The following is a 16,644-nucleotide window of genomic DNA, read 5'->3' on the forward strand; positions in this document are numbered from 1 at the left end:
TGGTAGCAGTCTCTGTTATTTTGCAAGGCACAATCTAGCTGCAGTAACACACCAGGCAAACCCTTCACCAAGAATTTCAAGACCATGCCCCTAACTTCTAGCAAACCATCTCAGCTCTTTTAGCCAGGTATCAAGTCCCTATTTCCTCACCCAGTGTCATTCCTTCCAGCCTACCAGGACTACATCCAAGTTAGCTCTAGTTTATTAATGTTGCTATTATTACTGTTATTTTTATTGGCTCTTAAGGAAGAATTTACTCTTAAAACCTTCTCAGATCACAAGAGATTCTAGCAGCAGCAGTGTGGTTTGACACGTTAGAAAGACTTTATAAAAGATAAAATAAACAAATAAAAAACAATGGGGTATAAATCCCTTTTTAATTGCACCTAAATCCTGAAACTCAAACTCCTATTAATGAAAGAAAATCCTGTGATTAGTAGTGACTATCACCTTTTAGTCCTAGGCAGGAGGGAGGTGGGATGGGAACACCTCATTTCAATACTATTCCTTCTCTCTTGCTCTTTTTAAATAGAACAAGCCTTTTTTGTGTTTTTTTTTTTCTTATTTTTATATTTTTTTTTAAATTTCTTTTTCTTTAAATAGAGCATTGGGGCTGGGGGACATCTTTTGGCTATTGTTGGCATCAAAGTGAGAAGAGCCACAGCTGGCTGCTTCAGAAAGACATTTTCAACAGTGCAGCATTTTGGAGTGGTACCCTTGTATCTATGGGGAGAAGGGGAGAGACTAGAAAGGGGAAGGGGGAAATATCAGCACTGAGGGTCCGAGCACTGAAATCTCAGCATTTTAAGAAAAAGAGAAAGACAGACAGAGAGAAAGAGAGAGATAGAGAAAGAGAGAGACAGATACTGTGTCAATACTGCACTGGATTTCTCAAAAATCACACAGCTTTAATACCTGTACTCTAGGAAAGCCACTCCTTTGGTAGATTATTGAGTAGTGAGGACTGACAGGCAGAGGGAAATGCATCACCAGGGAAAGGAAGGGCATTCCATTCTGCAAAGGGCAAAAGCACCAAGCACCAGGGTACAACTACCACACTGCAAAAAACCCACCTGTTCACTGTCCCATGTGGCCCACCCGGTCAGGGTGCACACATGGGAGGCAACAGAAGCTTAATGGGGATAAACAGGGAGATGAGAAGAGGGAAAAGAGGCATTTTCAGCAAGAATGCAACTCATCAGATTTCTTGTTGCTGTTTACAACAGAGATGCAGCTGCCAGATGTGTCCCAGCAGCCTCCTCCAGTGTTTACCACTGCTGAATTTCTCTTTCCACGCTCCTCCAGAAAGGAGGGCTCTACCTTCTCTGGCCCTGGCTAGGTTTCAAGGTGCCTGTAGCCAGGCACTAATGGCTCAAGGACAGAAAAAAAAGAGGGTAAGTGGGGAGAGGCAGAGCCATGAGATCCATCCTCCTCCAGCAGAAGGGGGCTGGCTGGCTGCCCTTCTCCTCCCACACTGCATCACCCTCCACAAGGGACCTGCTGGTGGGACAGGGTCCTGCCTGATGCTGGGGCTCTCAAGGCACCCAGGGGTGCTGAAGGGAAGGCAACTGCATGTGATTCAGTAACAGGAAGCTTTCTGTCTCTCCCTTTTGTGGGCTGACAGCAGAACAGCTCCTGGATGCAGTGTGTCAATCCCTGGAGGGAAATGGTCAGTTCTGCATCACTGGGGGAGCCCTTCAGAGCAGGGATCAGGGTTTTTCTTTGTGTGCAGGATGTGGAACAAGAGCCACACCTCCAAGAAATATCTAATAACATGACCCAGGGGCTGCTCTAACTCTTGGAATGACACCCTGGCTTCTTACCATCTTTTCCACTTCCCAGATCCCTCCCTCCCCCCAAAACAAAGGCTTGTCCCAAATAGCAGGGCTTCCATGGACAGGCGTTAGAGCTGTGTGACTCCTTTCCTCCTGGAGGGATTGAGGAGTTTAGTTACCACCGGGTGGGCAGGAACACTGGCTTCTCACAATGCGTTTGGAATCAACTACAGCACAGCATAACCAATCAAAACTGAACCAGGAAATCAAGAGAAAGCAAAAAATCCAACGGAACAAACAAAAGTTTGGAAAGTAAATCCACTTCAACTAAACCAGAACCATAAAGAAAAGAAACCAAAACCAAACTAGACAGATTTATATATATAGAAAAAAAAATATATAAATACAAAAATAAAGTCATAATTAATTGGAAAAGTGGCATGCAAAGAAGATTGTTACATTCTCCTATCATGCATCAGGCCCAATGTCCAAACGGCAAGGTAACCATGACGACAAAAAGGTGCAAGAACTCAGCAACATTACCAAAGGATGCATAGAGAGGCCCACAATGCAACTCAACTCATCTCAGCAAGACCCGGGAACGGGCGGGTCTCGCTCGTCTTTAAAAGATTTCTTGCTTTTTCTCTTTTTCTTATTTTTATTTTTTTTTTTATTTGCAAATTTTCCTTTTTTTTTTTTTTATATATATATATAGATATAATTTTCTCTTAAGAATGTAAAAATGTGGGTAAAGAAAGTAAAAAAGAAAAAAACCACACCAACCTTCTCGTAGCTCTGAGGGATGTTAAGGGGGTTTGATGCGGAACACAATGACATGAGGAGAAGAGAAAAATAGGGGAAACACAGAGAGAGTAAAAAAAGGCCTTCTCAAGGCTGTCAGCTGCAAATTGATTGATTTTTTTTTTTTTTCTCTTAACCAAAATAAAAAGAAAGGAAAAAAAATGAAGATAGCAACGACCCTCTTTCCTGCCTTCCTAATGCTCCCCCTCCCATCCAGCTAGGTACCTTTTGTTTAGGAACAACCAGGCTCTGCACAGAGGTCAGACTGTGAGCAATCCTAATGCAGAATCAGCACCCGAGAGAGGTGCCAACCCCAGCAAGGAGTTCTCACTTCTTGAAGTCCATCTGCTCTTTAGAGAAGGGGGAGCGGAGCCTGGACCAGGCAGAGGAGACCCGGGACACAGGAGATCCCAAGCTGGAAATCCGCTCCCCCGGCCCGTGCTCCCACCAGCCCCACACCCGGCCCTGCTTGTACTAACTCCACAATGGGACTGAATAAGGAAAAAGAAACAATTAGAAGAAGAAAAGAAAAGCAAACCAAAACATTTCCTTGCAATGTTCAAACTTACACCTCCTATCCCAGGTGTTCTATAGAGACAAGCATGTTATGGGAGAAACAAGTCAATTGGAAACACAAGAGTGTTCAAGACTCTTTTAAAGCAAAATAAAAAGAAAATAAAGAAAAAAAGGAAAATAAAGGGAAGGAAAATGTGAATGAACTCTCCCCTCCCACCAAAGCAAAGCCATTTGAGAAATTTGTTACCTTTCCACGATATCAACACACAAGAAACAAGTAATTAAACAGCATGAAAAACACCCAAACCACAGGCCGAGTTTGCTCACACGGTGGTTTCTGCACTCTCGGCCGGCTCAGGCTGGTTTTGTTCCCAGGCAGGCTCAGGCACACACAGGCTCACTGGGATAGAAAGAGGGCTCTGCACCTGGAGCCCAGCCTTATCCAGGTGTGGAGACAAGCAACGCCATGGTTACCACCTTTTGTCTCCTGGGTAGTTTCCGAGTGGCCAGAAAGGTGGAGGAAATTTATGAAGAAAAGTATAATGAAAAAAACCCCACATTTTTTTCCTGTTTTTTTTCTTTTTTTTTTCTTTTTTTTTTTTGAAAAAAGAACCCAACCCATTCCAGCTGAGCTGTCTGTGAAGGATTCAGCCCTGAATTAGTATCAGATCCAGATTCATGTTCCCAACAGAAAAAAAACCATCCAGGGCCCAGGTGACAGGGCAAATTTCAAACGCAATTTTCCAGCTGGCCACAAAAGGCTATTTAAAAATTTAGCTTGGAAACATTAAATTATTAAAAAGCCTTCTCTCCATGTGCATGTGATTTAGTGAGCGTGAGACACGAAAGAGAGAGAGAGAGAGAGAGAGAGAGAGAAAGGAGTGCACACAGGAGCATGGCTCTGCATCTGGCTGCAGAGTTAACGTGAGTGTAGGTGGGAGGCGCTTCCTCTGTCGATGGGATGGAAATGGGAACAGTTTGCTGGGATGTAACTTGTCTTTTTTTAATTTTTACTTTTTAAAAAGTGAGAAGGACCAGCCCTGCTCTCTCATTACCAAAAGGGTTTTGCTGTGGAAAGATATTAAAGCAAAGCTACATACAAAATTATTAGAGGTGAGAGAGATTCAAATGAGGTAACGAAGAAAGCAGAAAGGCCCTGCTGGGTGTGAGAACATCGAGGGGGCATCAAGCAGAGGCCAATCCCCCTGTCATCTGTTCCCCAGGGGTGAAGGAATCTGTCACTGTGGCAGAGATGTCTGCTGGCTGTCTCCAGCTTTCTGGGAGTCTGTGGCCATGGCCAGTGCTGGTGCCCAAGGAACAAGTGACAAATTACTGCTGGCAAAGGGAAAACCAGCTGGGACTGACACGAGAAGTGAGAATGCACCCTCCTGCTGCAATCTGCTAAGATCTGAGGGACAAAGAGCTCAGTGGAGGGGGCTGAGAGGGTCCTCCCCTCCTCTCACCCCCACACCAGCGAACTGAAACCTTCCCATTTGCAGACAGCAGGGATCCTGTGGGAGAAAAGGGGATCATGGCCTCTTTGCAGCCAGAGCTGTTCATTCCCCTCTGGGCTCTGTGGGCTGACGCCGGCAGGTTCCTGGGCACACCAGCCTGGGTCACACTTGGCTCCACGGTGGGTGACGCAGCCACGTACGGCTGCTCCGCAACTCTGGGGTGGGAGCAGGAGCCGCCAGCAGTGGTGAGGAAGTCAGGGTGCACCAGGATGCAAGAGATTAAGGCCAGGGCTTCCCCTGTGCTCAAGGATGGGCTGGAACCCCAGAGCTGGGGAGCTGGGGGGTGTGCAGTGCTGCGAGCCGGGGCGCTCCCTACCTCTCACGTAAAGGTTAGCGGGGGAGGAGTAGCGCACCCCGGCGCTGTTGCTGGCCACGCACTCGTACTTCCCCTGGTCTGTCTCCTCGCTGCTCTCGATCTGCAGGCCACCTGGAAGGAGAGAAGAAGACCGCAGCAGAGACACCATCATCACCATTTTGTTTCAAGAGAGAGCAAGAGAGTCAGTGGTTCGATTTCTCCTCCCCCTGGGCTCATGCACACGGGGACACTGCCTGAGGGGCTTGGGCTACCAGCTCTGGAAGTTCTGAGCCCTCAGCTGATGTCTGTGCTCAGTGTTACGGCTGGACACGGAGTCACAGAACTAACTTGGTTGGGAAAGACCTTAAAGATCACCAGGTCCAATCATCAACCAACACTGACAAGTCCTTAACTAAACCAGACCCCAAAGTTCCACATCTGTTCGACTCTTAAATCCCTTCAGGGATGGTGACTCCACCACTGCCCTGGGCAGCCTGTTCCAGTGCCTGACAACCCTTTCAGTGAAGAAATTCTGCCTAACATACAATCTAAACCTCCCCTGGTGCAACTTGAGGCCATTACCTCTTGTCCTACCACTGGGTAACTTCACTAAACAGCCAATTCCCACCTCTTTACAACCTCCTTTAAGGTAGTTGTAGAGAGCAACAAGGTCTCCCCTCTCAGCCTCCTTTCGTCTAGGCTAAACAACCCAACACGTACCCAACAGGAAGAGAAAATCTAGTATCCCCCTCTATACCAAGTGTTACTCTTTGTACTGAAATCATCAGCAAAGGTTACAACTTTTGTGGCTTCTGCAATGCAGACATTCTGCACCAGAACTCATGAAATCAGCTTAAATAATCCATATTACTGTGATCCCCAGAAATCTATCAAAAGGCAAATTTCCTTTGCTCGATTTGAAGCAGTGATCATAAAAGTGAAAAGCTTTGTCACCCACTGCCTAGGATCCCTGGAGCATTTTTATCATCACTGCCTTTGTTTTGTGCCTAAATACCTGATCCACGGGAAGGCTCCAGGAGATAGGAGTCAGTGTGAAAAGCACCTTAATGATGGGGAATATTCCCAAGGGAAAACCCTGTAAATGCTGCATTGGAACTTCCAAATTGCCTGTGTGGTTTACATCAAGTGGGCCAAAAAGGATTAAGGTTTTTCTTAAACCTGTGCCTTACTGCAGCCAACAAGAATATACCCAGAGCCCCCACTAAACACTCCTGTAAGCAAACATGCAGAGATATGCAGCATGTAACTACATGGAAGAAAATTGCCTCATTTACCTCAGAAGGCTTCATCCCTGCAAAATTCCACTTAAAATACATACCACATAAATAATTCAACAGCCTATCAAATGTTTTATGTATTAGGAGTACATGATTATACTACAGATCTGGACAGAGCTTGCATGTGGTATGACTCTTAACTCCCATCTCTGGAAAAAAAGAACCTAAATATCAAAACCAAACAATTCCAGCTCAGTGTTAACATTGATAAAATCTTAAGTGAGCAAAGTGCAAATGGGATCAGTGTTGGTTGCAGATGCAGCCTCTTCAGGAAGGAAAAAAACAGTGTGTTCAGATGGGGAGGACAGGGGGCTCGTGTTCCTCTGTGTGTGCGCGGGTGGCAAAGATGCTGCGGGGGAAGACGTGAGGCTGTGAGAGTATTTATGACAGGGATGGGGTGTGATAGTGCAATCCCACTGTGCCTGGTAGCTCCCAAAGGCAGGACAGATAGAATTAAAAAAAAACAAAGCAAAACAAAAAAACCCAAACAACCCCACTCAACCCACTAAACCAAACTAGAATCATTTCAAGAGAATCTGTGGGTATTTCAACATCACAGGAGTTAGAAACCAAACCGACTGAAGCTTCATGCTGAGACACCAGCTGAGCATATTTCATCCTGAATTACAGCTCGTGCTCTGTCATCTCAAAGCTCCACTTGAGTGGAGAGCTGGCCAGTGAGTTTCCCTAGAAATTTCTTTTCATTTGGAGTAACCCATGGGTGCTTCCAATTTTTTGCATTGCTTGTCCAGGCGTGGATAAGGGGAGACAAAGCCACTCTGCAGAGCAGGAGCAGAACCATGAACTGCAGGCAGATTTGCCAGGGGAATAAGGACTCATCCCTTTCATCTTGACCACTGCAGCTCTGCTGGTGAAGGCAACGGTGGAAATTACACTGCAGAGAGGTCAGTGAGTTTCCAGCACTTGTCAGAAGCCAATAGAGATGATGTGTGAAAAAGTAAATCTCACCTCCGGCACCTCCTGTTGCTTTTACCAGCAGATAATTATGGACCTTTAAATTTGTCAGTGTAGATAAAACCAAAGCAGGGTCTTCCAAAGGGTGCACACCCAATTCCTGCTGAATTTCAATGACAGCTTGAGGTCTAGAATCTTTTTGGCTCCACTAAAGTGACAGTGCAGAAGCTACTTACCGTGGATATCTTTCCCAGAAAAACCTAAGGGTAAGAGAGTGGGGAGGAAGGGGAAAGAAGGCTCTGAGGCCAAACAAGTGAGTACACTGAGATGGTAAGTGCTGCAGATCTGACTGAGCCAAGGATTGGAAAACTTTCACCACCATCACTGGCTCAGGAGCACTTTGCACCAACCAAGAGAAGGTTCTAAGTATTTACCAGGCTTTGATAGCATCTAATGCTCAAGATAAACTTCAGTCTTTCACAGTCCTGGAGAGATTAGCTCTTACAACTCTGCCATAAATCTCAGGCAGCACAGCCTGAGATGTTACTAGAACAACAGTATCAGTATGACCAAGTGCACCCAGCAAACAGAAAAGGACATTATAACCATATATATAAAATAAAGACAGGTAGAAAAAAAAGAAATATCCAGAAGTGAAGCAGGACAAGAAAACATAAAAACAACAACAATCTACATTGAGCACAGGTCAATGAAACAGGAACTGAGTGGAGAGAAGTGTTTGGAGAGTGGGTGAGTGAGTGAGGTGGGGTGTCTTACCTCGGATCGGTGTACCTTCTGCAAAGAAAACAAAGAAAAGAAGTGAAAAGACTGTAAAACCCCAAACACCTGGACTGCCCGTGGGAAAAGGACCTGAGTCAAGGAAGACAGTTCCCAGTAGGAAACTTCCTGCTCTACCTCATCTTAATTTAAAGGGACAGACTGAAGAGGGCTCGGGGTCCTTCAGGGATGCCCTTTTTAAAGCAGTCCAATTCAGCTGTCAGTTTCCAGAGCCTCCAGTGCACTTGGCTTGAAAAGTCTTAAGACTGGCTCAATTTTGTTTTTAAGAATCCAGAGAAAGCTAAAGTTCTCAGCTAACACTACTGCTGCTACTCCCAGAAAACATGATGAACCTGCATTTATCTCTTCACTCCTGGGGAAAAGGGTTGGCATTATGGCCACGTTAGCTCAGACGGACAAAGGGACATCCAAGTACCTTGCAGCACATTAAGAGTTGCAGGTATGATCCCACCCTTGCTAGCAAGTTCCCAGTTCCAAACTTCAGTTATTGGCACAGATGTGTGAGGAACTCAATGCATGTCCTTCTCAGGCCCATCAGTGGCTCAGCATGGAGACTGAAGCCAGGTGCTCTGCACTGAAGAAGGTCATGCTACTGTCCAAGAGAAAGGGCTACCTCATGCAACTGCTCTAGAAGCCTCCCTAATGCCAGTGCAGGAGGGGGGTTGTATGGAGAGAGAAGAGTCCTGCTACACCTCCCTGCTGACTGCATCTCCCCTGGGCTACTTTTATTCAAACCCCCTCCAGTTGTCTCTAGTGTCTAACCTGAGTCTTCTGCCTAGGCAGGTCTCCCAGATGAGAGGGAGTGAGCCTGTGGCTGGTGATCCACACCACAGCCAACGGTAAAATCACTGTCCCCTCGTTTGACCTCCTGAGGTTGGAACCATCTTCCTTTGAAAACACAGCAGGTCCTTTTGCTCACAGTGGCATTCAAATTTGTCACACAGCTTATCAAAGAAGGGGGTTTGGTTGGTTGGTTTTTACCCCAATCCTGAGAACAGGGCAGATCCCGCAATTACAAGCACTGCCTCTTAATTAGGGAGAAGTGCCAGAGCTTCTCTGCAACGGGAACAAGGCCATCCTGCAGCACCTCCAGAGAGCCTGGATAGCACATGTTGTGACAAATAACAGCCTGACACTCTCTCCTCTGCCCCGTGAGGTACAGCAGCATTGCTACCTCTGCTTTACAGGTGGGGAAACTGAGGTAGAGGTGAAGCAACTCGCCCAAGGTCACAGATGGAAGGCTGTGGCAGAGGCAAGGACAGGAGTAAAGCCCCCTGCTGCCAATCTTCTGCCTCAACCACCAGAAAACCCCTTCCCTCCTTCTCCTTCAGCCCTGCTCATCCTTCTTGTGCTGCGGTTCAATCCTCCATTTTCAGGATAGAAGGTAAAATACAGAGCTACTGGTTACAGTTCACCTTGAGGTTTCAAAGGAGATGAGGGAAGAGAGGCATTATAGTGTTAGGATATTAGAGTCTAGTTATACTCAGCTTCTAGTGAAGAGGTTAGGTTATTTGCCAGAGAAAAGTTAGCATCTAGTTAGGGTTAGGAACTAGCTAAGGTTAATAAAGCAGGCTGGTTAGCTATCAGGACAGAGGTTGGAGAGAGAGCACTTGAAAGAGAAAGAGGTGGGGGAGCGTGTACTTGGGCAGATCTCCTCACAGGAGACGGCAGGAAGGTTTTAAAAAGCGAGCGAGAGAGACTAAGCAGCAAAGGGTTATAGTTCAGTTCAGTGGAAATAAAAACAGCCTCTGATACATCCTTCTGTCTCAAAACTGGAGTGAAAATCTGCCATCTGTGGCACAAATCTGGAATACGGGAAGAGGGTAGAGGAGGGGAAGAGACCCCAGCATCACCCACCACTCTAAAGCTTCTTTGGCCTTGGCCATTTCCTGCAAAGGTTCACTCTAATTGACAGGAGAGAACTGCTGGAAGTTGGAGCTATGTAAGCACAGCTACAAGAGCAGCCATTACCTTCCTGTGTCATTGTAGGTTATTCCCTGTTCCCTCTCAGCACCAGTGTTGCCCCTGGAAATAGGCTGTCAGCAGCTCTCGGAGACAGACTGTTCTGGAGACAGTGCTCCTGGAGAGCAAGATAAGCCAAGCAACACCACCTTGGTCCTTCCAGTTCTAGCTCTGGCACAGGGGACACAGAGGTGAGGACCAAAAAGTGTTTTGCAAGATACCCCACACCAGGGATGGAGGGGACAGAATTTGAATCAAAATGAGATCAAGAAACTTGTGAGGAAAGCACAGCAGTTTGAATGGGGGCAGGGACACAGATGGTAGATTTTCACTATTGGAGTTTCACATCTAACCAGCTCCGTGTTCAATACAGGGGCAGTAGGAAGGTGCTAGAGGAGGATTTGAAATAAATTAGTAATTCTGAAAAACTCTTAAGATTTGCTAAGGGCTGGTGGTGGTGGAGGGGAGGTACCTGTGTGCAACAGCTGCATTGCCTGGTGTCCTGACACTGCACGAGCAAACGCACGAGGCCAACCACTGTCCAGGGCAGAATATGGGCATCAGCTTTGCAGAAAAACTAAGGAATAACTCCCACTGGCTGCTGACTTTCCAAATGGAAAGCTGGTTTTGAGATGTCATGTGCAAACTATTCATACTGCCTTCCACAGCCTTCCAGGGTCTGTAAATCTGCCTAATTAGGACAAATTTTGAGGCTGCGTGAGCACAGATGGCCAGTCTAGTGTTTTGCAGCAGAGGCAAAAGGCAGCTTAAAGGACTTGCCTCTGGATTATAAAGGATCAAGGCGGTGCCAGGCAAAAAAGCAGCTGCAGGTGTCCCCCTCTGTCACAGAAGATGGGATCTGCTCTTCCACCATCCCTTCCTCTGCCTTCCCACACAACAAGCTGCCTACGGATTCTCCAAGCCTTGAAAACAGGGAGAGGAGGAAAGTCACCATTGCCATGGTAATGACACAAAACACATCCCCACCTTCTGTCAGGCCACGTGTGAGAACATGTGTGTGCTGTGCTCCTCTCCTGAGGGCTGGAGAGAGCTTTCTCTTCTAAACAAGCAAGCAATCACCAAGGGTCTTCTGCAGTTTCCAAATGCCGGATCCTGGCTGACAGCTGCAATTGCTACATCTCCACTAACAAAAGGGGACTTGGCACAGGGAGGAGATGTGACGTGAGCTCTGCAGACAAGCTCCTGGCTGCTCCAGGGACAGAGATGATCTGGGTGGGGGGAGCTCTTCCTTTGCGCAACCCTTTCCCAGAGCCCCTGACCTGCGCTTTGCAGCTTCAATTTGAAAACGCTGCCTCCCCACCCAAAAATGCCTCCTGAAAACAAACATTTCCCTTCTGAAAATGCCAATAACCCCGTTAGATGTGAAACTCCAAGACCTGCAGGTGTGAACACAATTATCACAGTTCCAGGGTACAAGCTATTGTGTATTTGGGGAATTCCAGGACAACTGCTGCTAAGTTACAAAAGAAAAAAAATATCTATTGAATGTTAGGAGGTTCATATTTAGCTGTTATCTCTTTATACAGACATATCAATTAGGATGATGATTATTAATTTTGTAGCCTGCAATACCCCTGCAGAAATTCAGGGCAGAGTATCCCTACTGAAGGAGTTAGTAGAAGAAATGCATAGCATGCCTCTCAGTAAGCTGTTACAAAGGAATTAGTTTAAAGGGCAAGGGTTACAAATCTGGACATTAGCAGGTTTGGGGTTTTTTGGTTGGAGTGTTTTTTTTTTTAATTGAACAAACTTACCAAAGGTCTCTGAATGTTAAAAAAAAAGTGAAAAAAAAAAAAAAAAGAAAAAAATAAGTTGTTATAGCCAGTTATTTAGAAAACAGAAGACAACACACAAGACAGACAAGGTTTTAGTGCTTCTCTGATGCAAGAAGGTGGCTGCAGGCTCCTCCTGTCATCCCCCCTAGATGGCACGGCTGAGCAGAGGACACTGGCTTCTACTTTCAACGTTCTACTTTCTACTTTCCATTGGGGTTCAGCAGGAATATCTATTTCCTTTCCACCACCAAGACCACCTAAACCCTTAGACAACCTGGGTCTCTAAGGCTGAGGTGTTCACACGTATCAGGGAAGCTGGAGGCTAGGCAGAGGTTCTTCTCATTCTTCTCTGATAATTCAGCTTTTCCTTCAGCCAAAACCCCCAAGAACAACACGATTTCTAATTGCTTGGAAAGTTTATCGAGAGAGATGGAAAGGAAAAGAAATACTGGATAGGGTAAAGCCCCTGTGGTTAATGCCATCTCACCTGTTTCTCAGTTATCCTGAAGACCCAGAGCAGAAATGGGTCCCCGGGATGATGTGAATATAATGACCATGGTCTTGGGGGACCATTTCCATTGTCAGTGAAACATTCAGTTTTAATATAAATGAGAGTCAAATCTGGACACACGACCCAATTTTGCGTGTGTATGACATTTCACTGGTACCTTTTAATGAGCTAATTTGCATGTTTGTCACTAACTCATATATTGATATAAATTCAGTTCTTAACACCCTCCCTAACAAAGCAGAGTGGCTGCTATTCTGATGACTTTGTGTCCAAGGTAGGATCTGGGTGACTGTCCTGTCCCTGCTGCTCTCTCAGCCCGTCCCTGTCCCAGCCTCCATCAGGGAGCAATTCCCAAACAAGTCTTGAGGGACAACACAGTGGCTCCTTCTATTAAAAATCTATTAGCACAAAGGGCAGTGATGAAGTTGTGATTTAGTACCAAGGTCACTCCTCCTCCCTGCACTCCTGTTCACAGAGGGTTTCTCAAACACCCAATTGGGTGTAATTGTTAATTCCCAAGAAGCTGGGCTGCAGTCACACTGATGGCCTGTGGGTGAGAGACACTGAAGCTCATTAGCAGTGTCCTGAAGCATCCAATGCCCTCATGTGTGCTAGTGCCAAACTTGTGGCAGCAAATTCTGTTTTCTGGAAAGATAAATGTATTAAATGAAGTTCTGACTTGAGGAGCACTCACATCATGGGCACTCCAGCAGGCACTGCCTCGCCCACCACACTCAGGTTACAAACACACACTTGAATCTGCTCTGTCTTGGTCTTAAACCAAACTCTTTTCCCCTGACTAAAACACTAATGCAATACAGATCACTCTAATGCTGGTATGTTTTGCATTTCCACAGGCCTTTGCATGATGGAGCATGTAAGTTCTGAAAGGCCATAAAAGTAGGTGAAACAGGGGAACTCAGAAGTCCTGACTGCCCAGGAATCTGTGCTCCCTTCCACACAAGTAACAGGTTTCCATCCCTGAGGACAAAAGGGATGCTTCATGGTTTCACCAGTTTACTAATTCAAAGCAGGTGTAAATGAGATTAATTCTCAGCAGGTATCTTCTGATTCATCAGAAAGGCCAAGGGTTCACTCTGGGGCTAACCAATTCACTGGAATAAAAATGCAGCACTCAGGTGGCTTTAAGGAAAACACCAGATCAAACCCAGTTAAAGAGTACAAAAGCATTCTAGCAAGATGATAAATTTATTAAAAATAATCTGCCTGTGCATTACTCACACTTCAGATCACGGTCACAGAGCATGATATAATTCTAGTTTACCTCTCATTATTTATGCTGAGTGATTTATTTTTTTTTTATTTGCATTTGCCTCAGCTGTTATGATAAAACTGGGAGGTCAATCTCATCTGTGTTCATGAGATTCAACAATCTATTCCAATTCAACACAGCATTTTAAGTACCTGCTTCCAAGTTTGCTTCACTGAACAAGGATGTGTTTATGCAGGTGTGTAAAAGCTACACTGAGCTGGGGTTGTACTGAATCTTTTCAGTGGTGGCCCACAGAACTAAAAACTCTATATATAGCATCTTTGCCAAACAGGGCAAGAGAAAAACCAGGTGGTTACAGTCTCTGATGTTCTGATCCAGCATGACATGACTGATTTCTTCAGAGGTAGCAGAAGTCAGCATGAATTGCCTGGCTGACTTATGAAATGTGTATTATGAGCAGAGCAACTCCAGTTGCTTTTTCTGAAGCCTCTGCCTTCCCTTTGCCTACAACAATGTCATGTTCTTGCCAAAAAAGACTCCTGAAAATGCCCCATCTCTCTTAGCCAAAGGAATGTTCTGAGTAGCTGAAGTGACACTGGTGCTTGTTGGGTCCAGCCACACAGACACCTTATCTCTAGGCTGGGTCAAAGCAGTATTTGAAAAGGTTTATTTACCAAAAGGTAAAACTTCCAAAGCTTGTTTCATTTTTGCAGCTATCAATGGAAGTGCTTTCTCAGAAGTAGTCAAAAATAAATACACCTGTGCCCTCCTTGCACACACTCACACACTGAACTGGCAGATTTAACAAGTATAAAAACAGCTCCTGGAATAATATTAAGAGATGTCACGTTGACACACACAAAAAAACAACAAACATAAACAAGAGAGACAGATGGACAAGCAGATGGGGAAAGACAAAAAACTGACAAGAGCCACAGAGCTGGGGTACATCTGTTCATGGAGATCCACTCCATGGCAGTGCCACTGAGCCCCGAGGGGTCACTCCAGAATGCTCCCAACTGCTCTCCAGTGGTGACTGCAGGGACTTGATGGTGGAGAGATCCTGCAAGAGCTGTTCTTCAACACCAGCTTTGAGAGGCTCAATTTACACCAACAGGATCACGTAGCAACAGTAAGAGGCTGCCTGAGCTGTGGACACCAGGTGTGTGTGGCCTAAAAAGCCATGTGGCCATAGCAGTTCTTTTTCCCCCTTAACCAGTTCCTGGTCTGAGGAGGAATCCCTCCACCTCCATCCAGCCCCAGTTCCTCCTGAGCCATAAAAGCACCATTATCCAGTTAACTGGTTACAGTGTTATCCTGGATGGGAACCAGCTTCCCTGCTGTGATTTCCTTTATGTCAACTAGGCAGTAGGGAAGGCCAGGAGGATGGGCTGGAGGAGAAAAGCGTCCAACCACTCCCTGGGTAAGAACATGAGTCCCAAAACCAAAGAAAAGCTAATGCCCCAATCCACACCAGCGGGGCCTGTGTGTATCAGCCCTCTCTTCTGCTCCAGAAACCTCCGAGCAGTCTCACAGCTCCATCTAGGTCACAATTCCTCCAGTCTCACGCACAGACCTTACCTGATCTCAGCTGTTTTATTCTCCCATTGCTGGTGCTGGGGTCGACAGGCAGGAAATCTTTAAACCAAGTGATCTCAGGGTCTGGGTTCCCACTGGCTGCACAGAGCATTGTGGCCGTTCGTGTCCGCTCCACCACCTTCAGCTGGGGCCCCATATCGATGTTTGGGAAGCCAGGAGGTAACTGGTCCTCTGGTGGGAGAGAACAAAGGAAGAGTGGATGAACACACACCTAGGGACCAGGACAGCTGATGGGGCTGCTCCATGGGATACATCCCAGAAAGCATCAGGCAGACTCACTGCCCAGCAATGCAATTTAAAACCAAGGCTGCAGGAAATGGTCCAGAGGTGGGTTGTGAAAACACATCATGCAGTAAAATTCACCAGCTTAACCACTTTGTGTGACTAGGAGATTTAGGAGATTTAACCTAAATAGAAGAAAATACTTCTTGACTCTGAGAGTAACAGAGCCCTGGGACAGGCTGCCAAGTGGGGTTGTCCAAACCTGGAGACATTCCAAACCTGCCTGGACGTGTTCCTGTGGGATCTGATCTAGGGCATCCTGCTCTAGCAGGGGGTTGGATTAGATGATCTCCAGAGGTCCTTTCCAACCCCACCACTCTGTGATTCTGTGTGATTCTGTGAAATACAATCTATTAAAACCCTTTAGGGCACAGGAAAAGTCATCTCAGAGTTTCTCCAGGTCTTGCACTGAATCCCTCTGTCTGGTAAGTGACTCACACTTGTTTTCACAGCAGAAGCTGTGCACACATATGGCACAGATCCCTCCCTGCAGAGCACAGTCTATGCAGTCACATTTAAAAGGAGTGGCTCCTCTTCCCCCTCCAAACCCCACAATACACACACTGCACAAGAGAAATAATGAAAGCAGAGGCCTGTCAAAGACATGGGGGAAACTAGGAGAGAAAGGAGAGGAAAAGATAATCCAGCTGGAGTTACCAGAGGGGACACACGTAACAACAATAAGCCAAGTGCTGACAGACAGGGGGTGATTTCTAGATTTATTAATTCAAAGTGCTGCTGCCCTAGAAGAAGAGGGATGTGGCACCAGCACCTGGAAGACAGGCTCAGCTGGGCATCCTGCTTCCTGGCAATCTTGCCTTTCCTTCACTAATGAGGGTAAGAAGGGCAATCCTGACAGGTGCTGACTGATCCGTGAAAACGAACACAACACCCCAAGTGTTTCCCCCACTATCTTTGTCATGACCTCCTAATTCGTGGTACACAACTCTCTTCTGCTGGCTGGTACAGCTCAGGAACACGCCAGTTCCCCCCAACCTCCTGAAAACCAGCCTTTGGAAAGAGGAGTTGGGCACCAGGGTGAGACTTCATAGGGATTCTCTGTCATGAGGCGCATTGAGGAATCACAGCTTGGGAATCTATGGCATTGAGTCCATCCCAAAAGCAGGTGAGGGAACAGAGGGAAAACAACATAAAGGATTTTTAAAGGTGAGATTTTAAAAAAGGAAACATACATCACAGTTTGCCCCCCACTGACACCAATGGGAGCTCTCCCAGTGTGAGCAGAGATGGGTGATTTGGGCAAGAGCTCTTCCACACTGCTGGGCCTCACACTCAGTTCCTAAAAATCTATGAAGATCATGAAGGCACAGTGAAAGGTCTGTGTGGT

General features: G+C 46.2%; 1 protein-coding gene across 14 annotated transcripts in view; it reads right to left on the reverse strand.

Annotated features, from left to right (window-relative positions):
• The window catches only part of PTPRS (protein tyrosine phosphatase receptor type S), a 162,365-nt gene that overhangs the window by 57,068 nt on the left and 88,653 nt on the right, over nucleotides 1-16,644 (reverse strand). For 12 of the 14 annotated variants that reach the window (XM_051639352.1, XM_051639354.1, XM_051639351.1 and 9 more), the window contains 2 exons: nucleotides 14,997-15,185; nucleotides 4,923-5,033 (listed from right to left, as the gene is read on the reverse strand). In XM_051639352.1, coding sequence (XP_051495312.1) covers nucleotides 4,923-5,033; nucleotides 14,997-15,185 — 300 coding nt within the window. Of the gene's footprint in view, nucleotides 1-2,558; nucleotides 2,984-4,922; nucleotides 5,034-7,891; nucleotides 7,910-11,649; nucleotides 11,659-14,996; nucleotides 15,186-16,644 lie in introns of those variants that run through there. The other 2 variants (XM_051639366.1, XM_051639361.1) reach the window with 2 other exon arrangements.

This window comes from Apus apus, chromosome 24 (genome assembly GCF_020740795.1).
Source record: "Apus apus isolate bApuApu2 chromosome 24, bApuApu2.pri.cur, whole genome shotgun sequence".
In the NCBI taxonomy this organism is placed as follows: Eukaryota; Metazoa; Chordata; class Aves; order Apodiformes; family Apodidae; genus Apus; species Apus apus.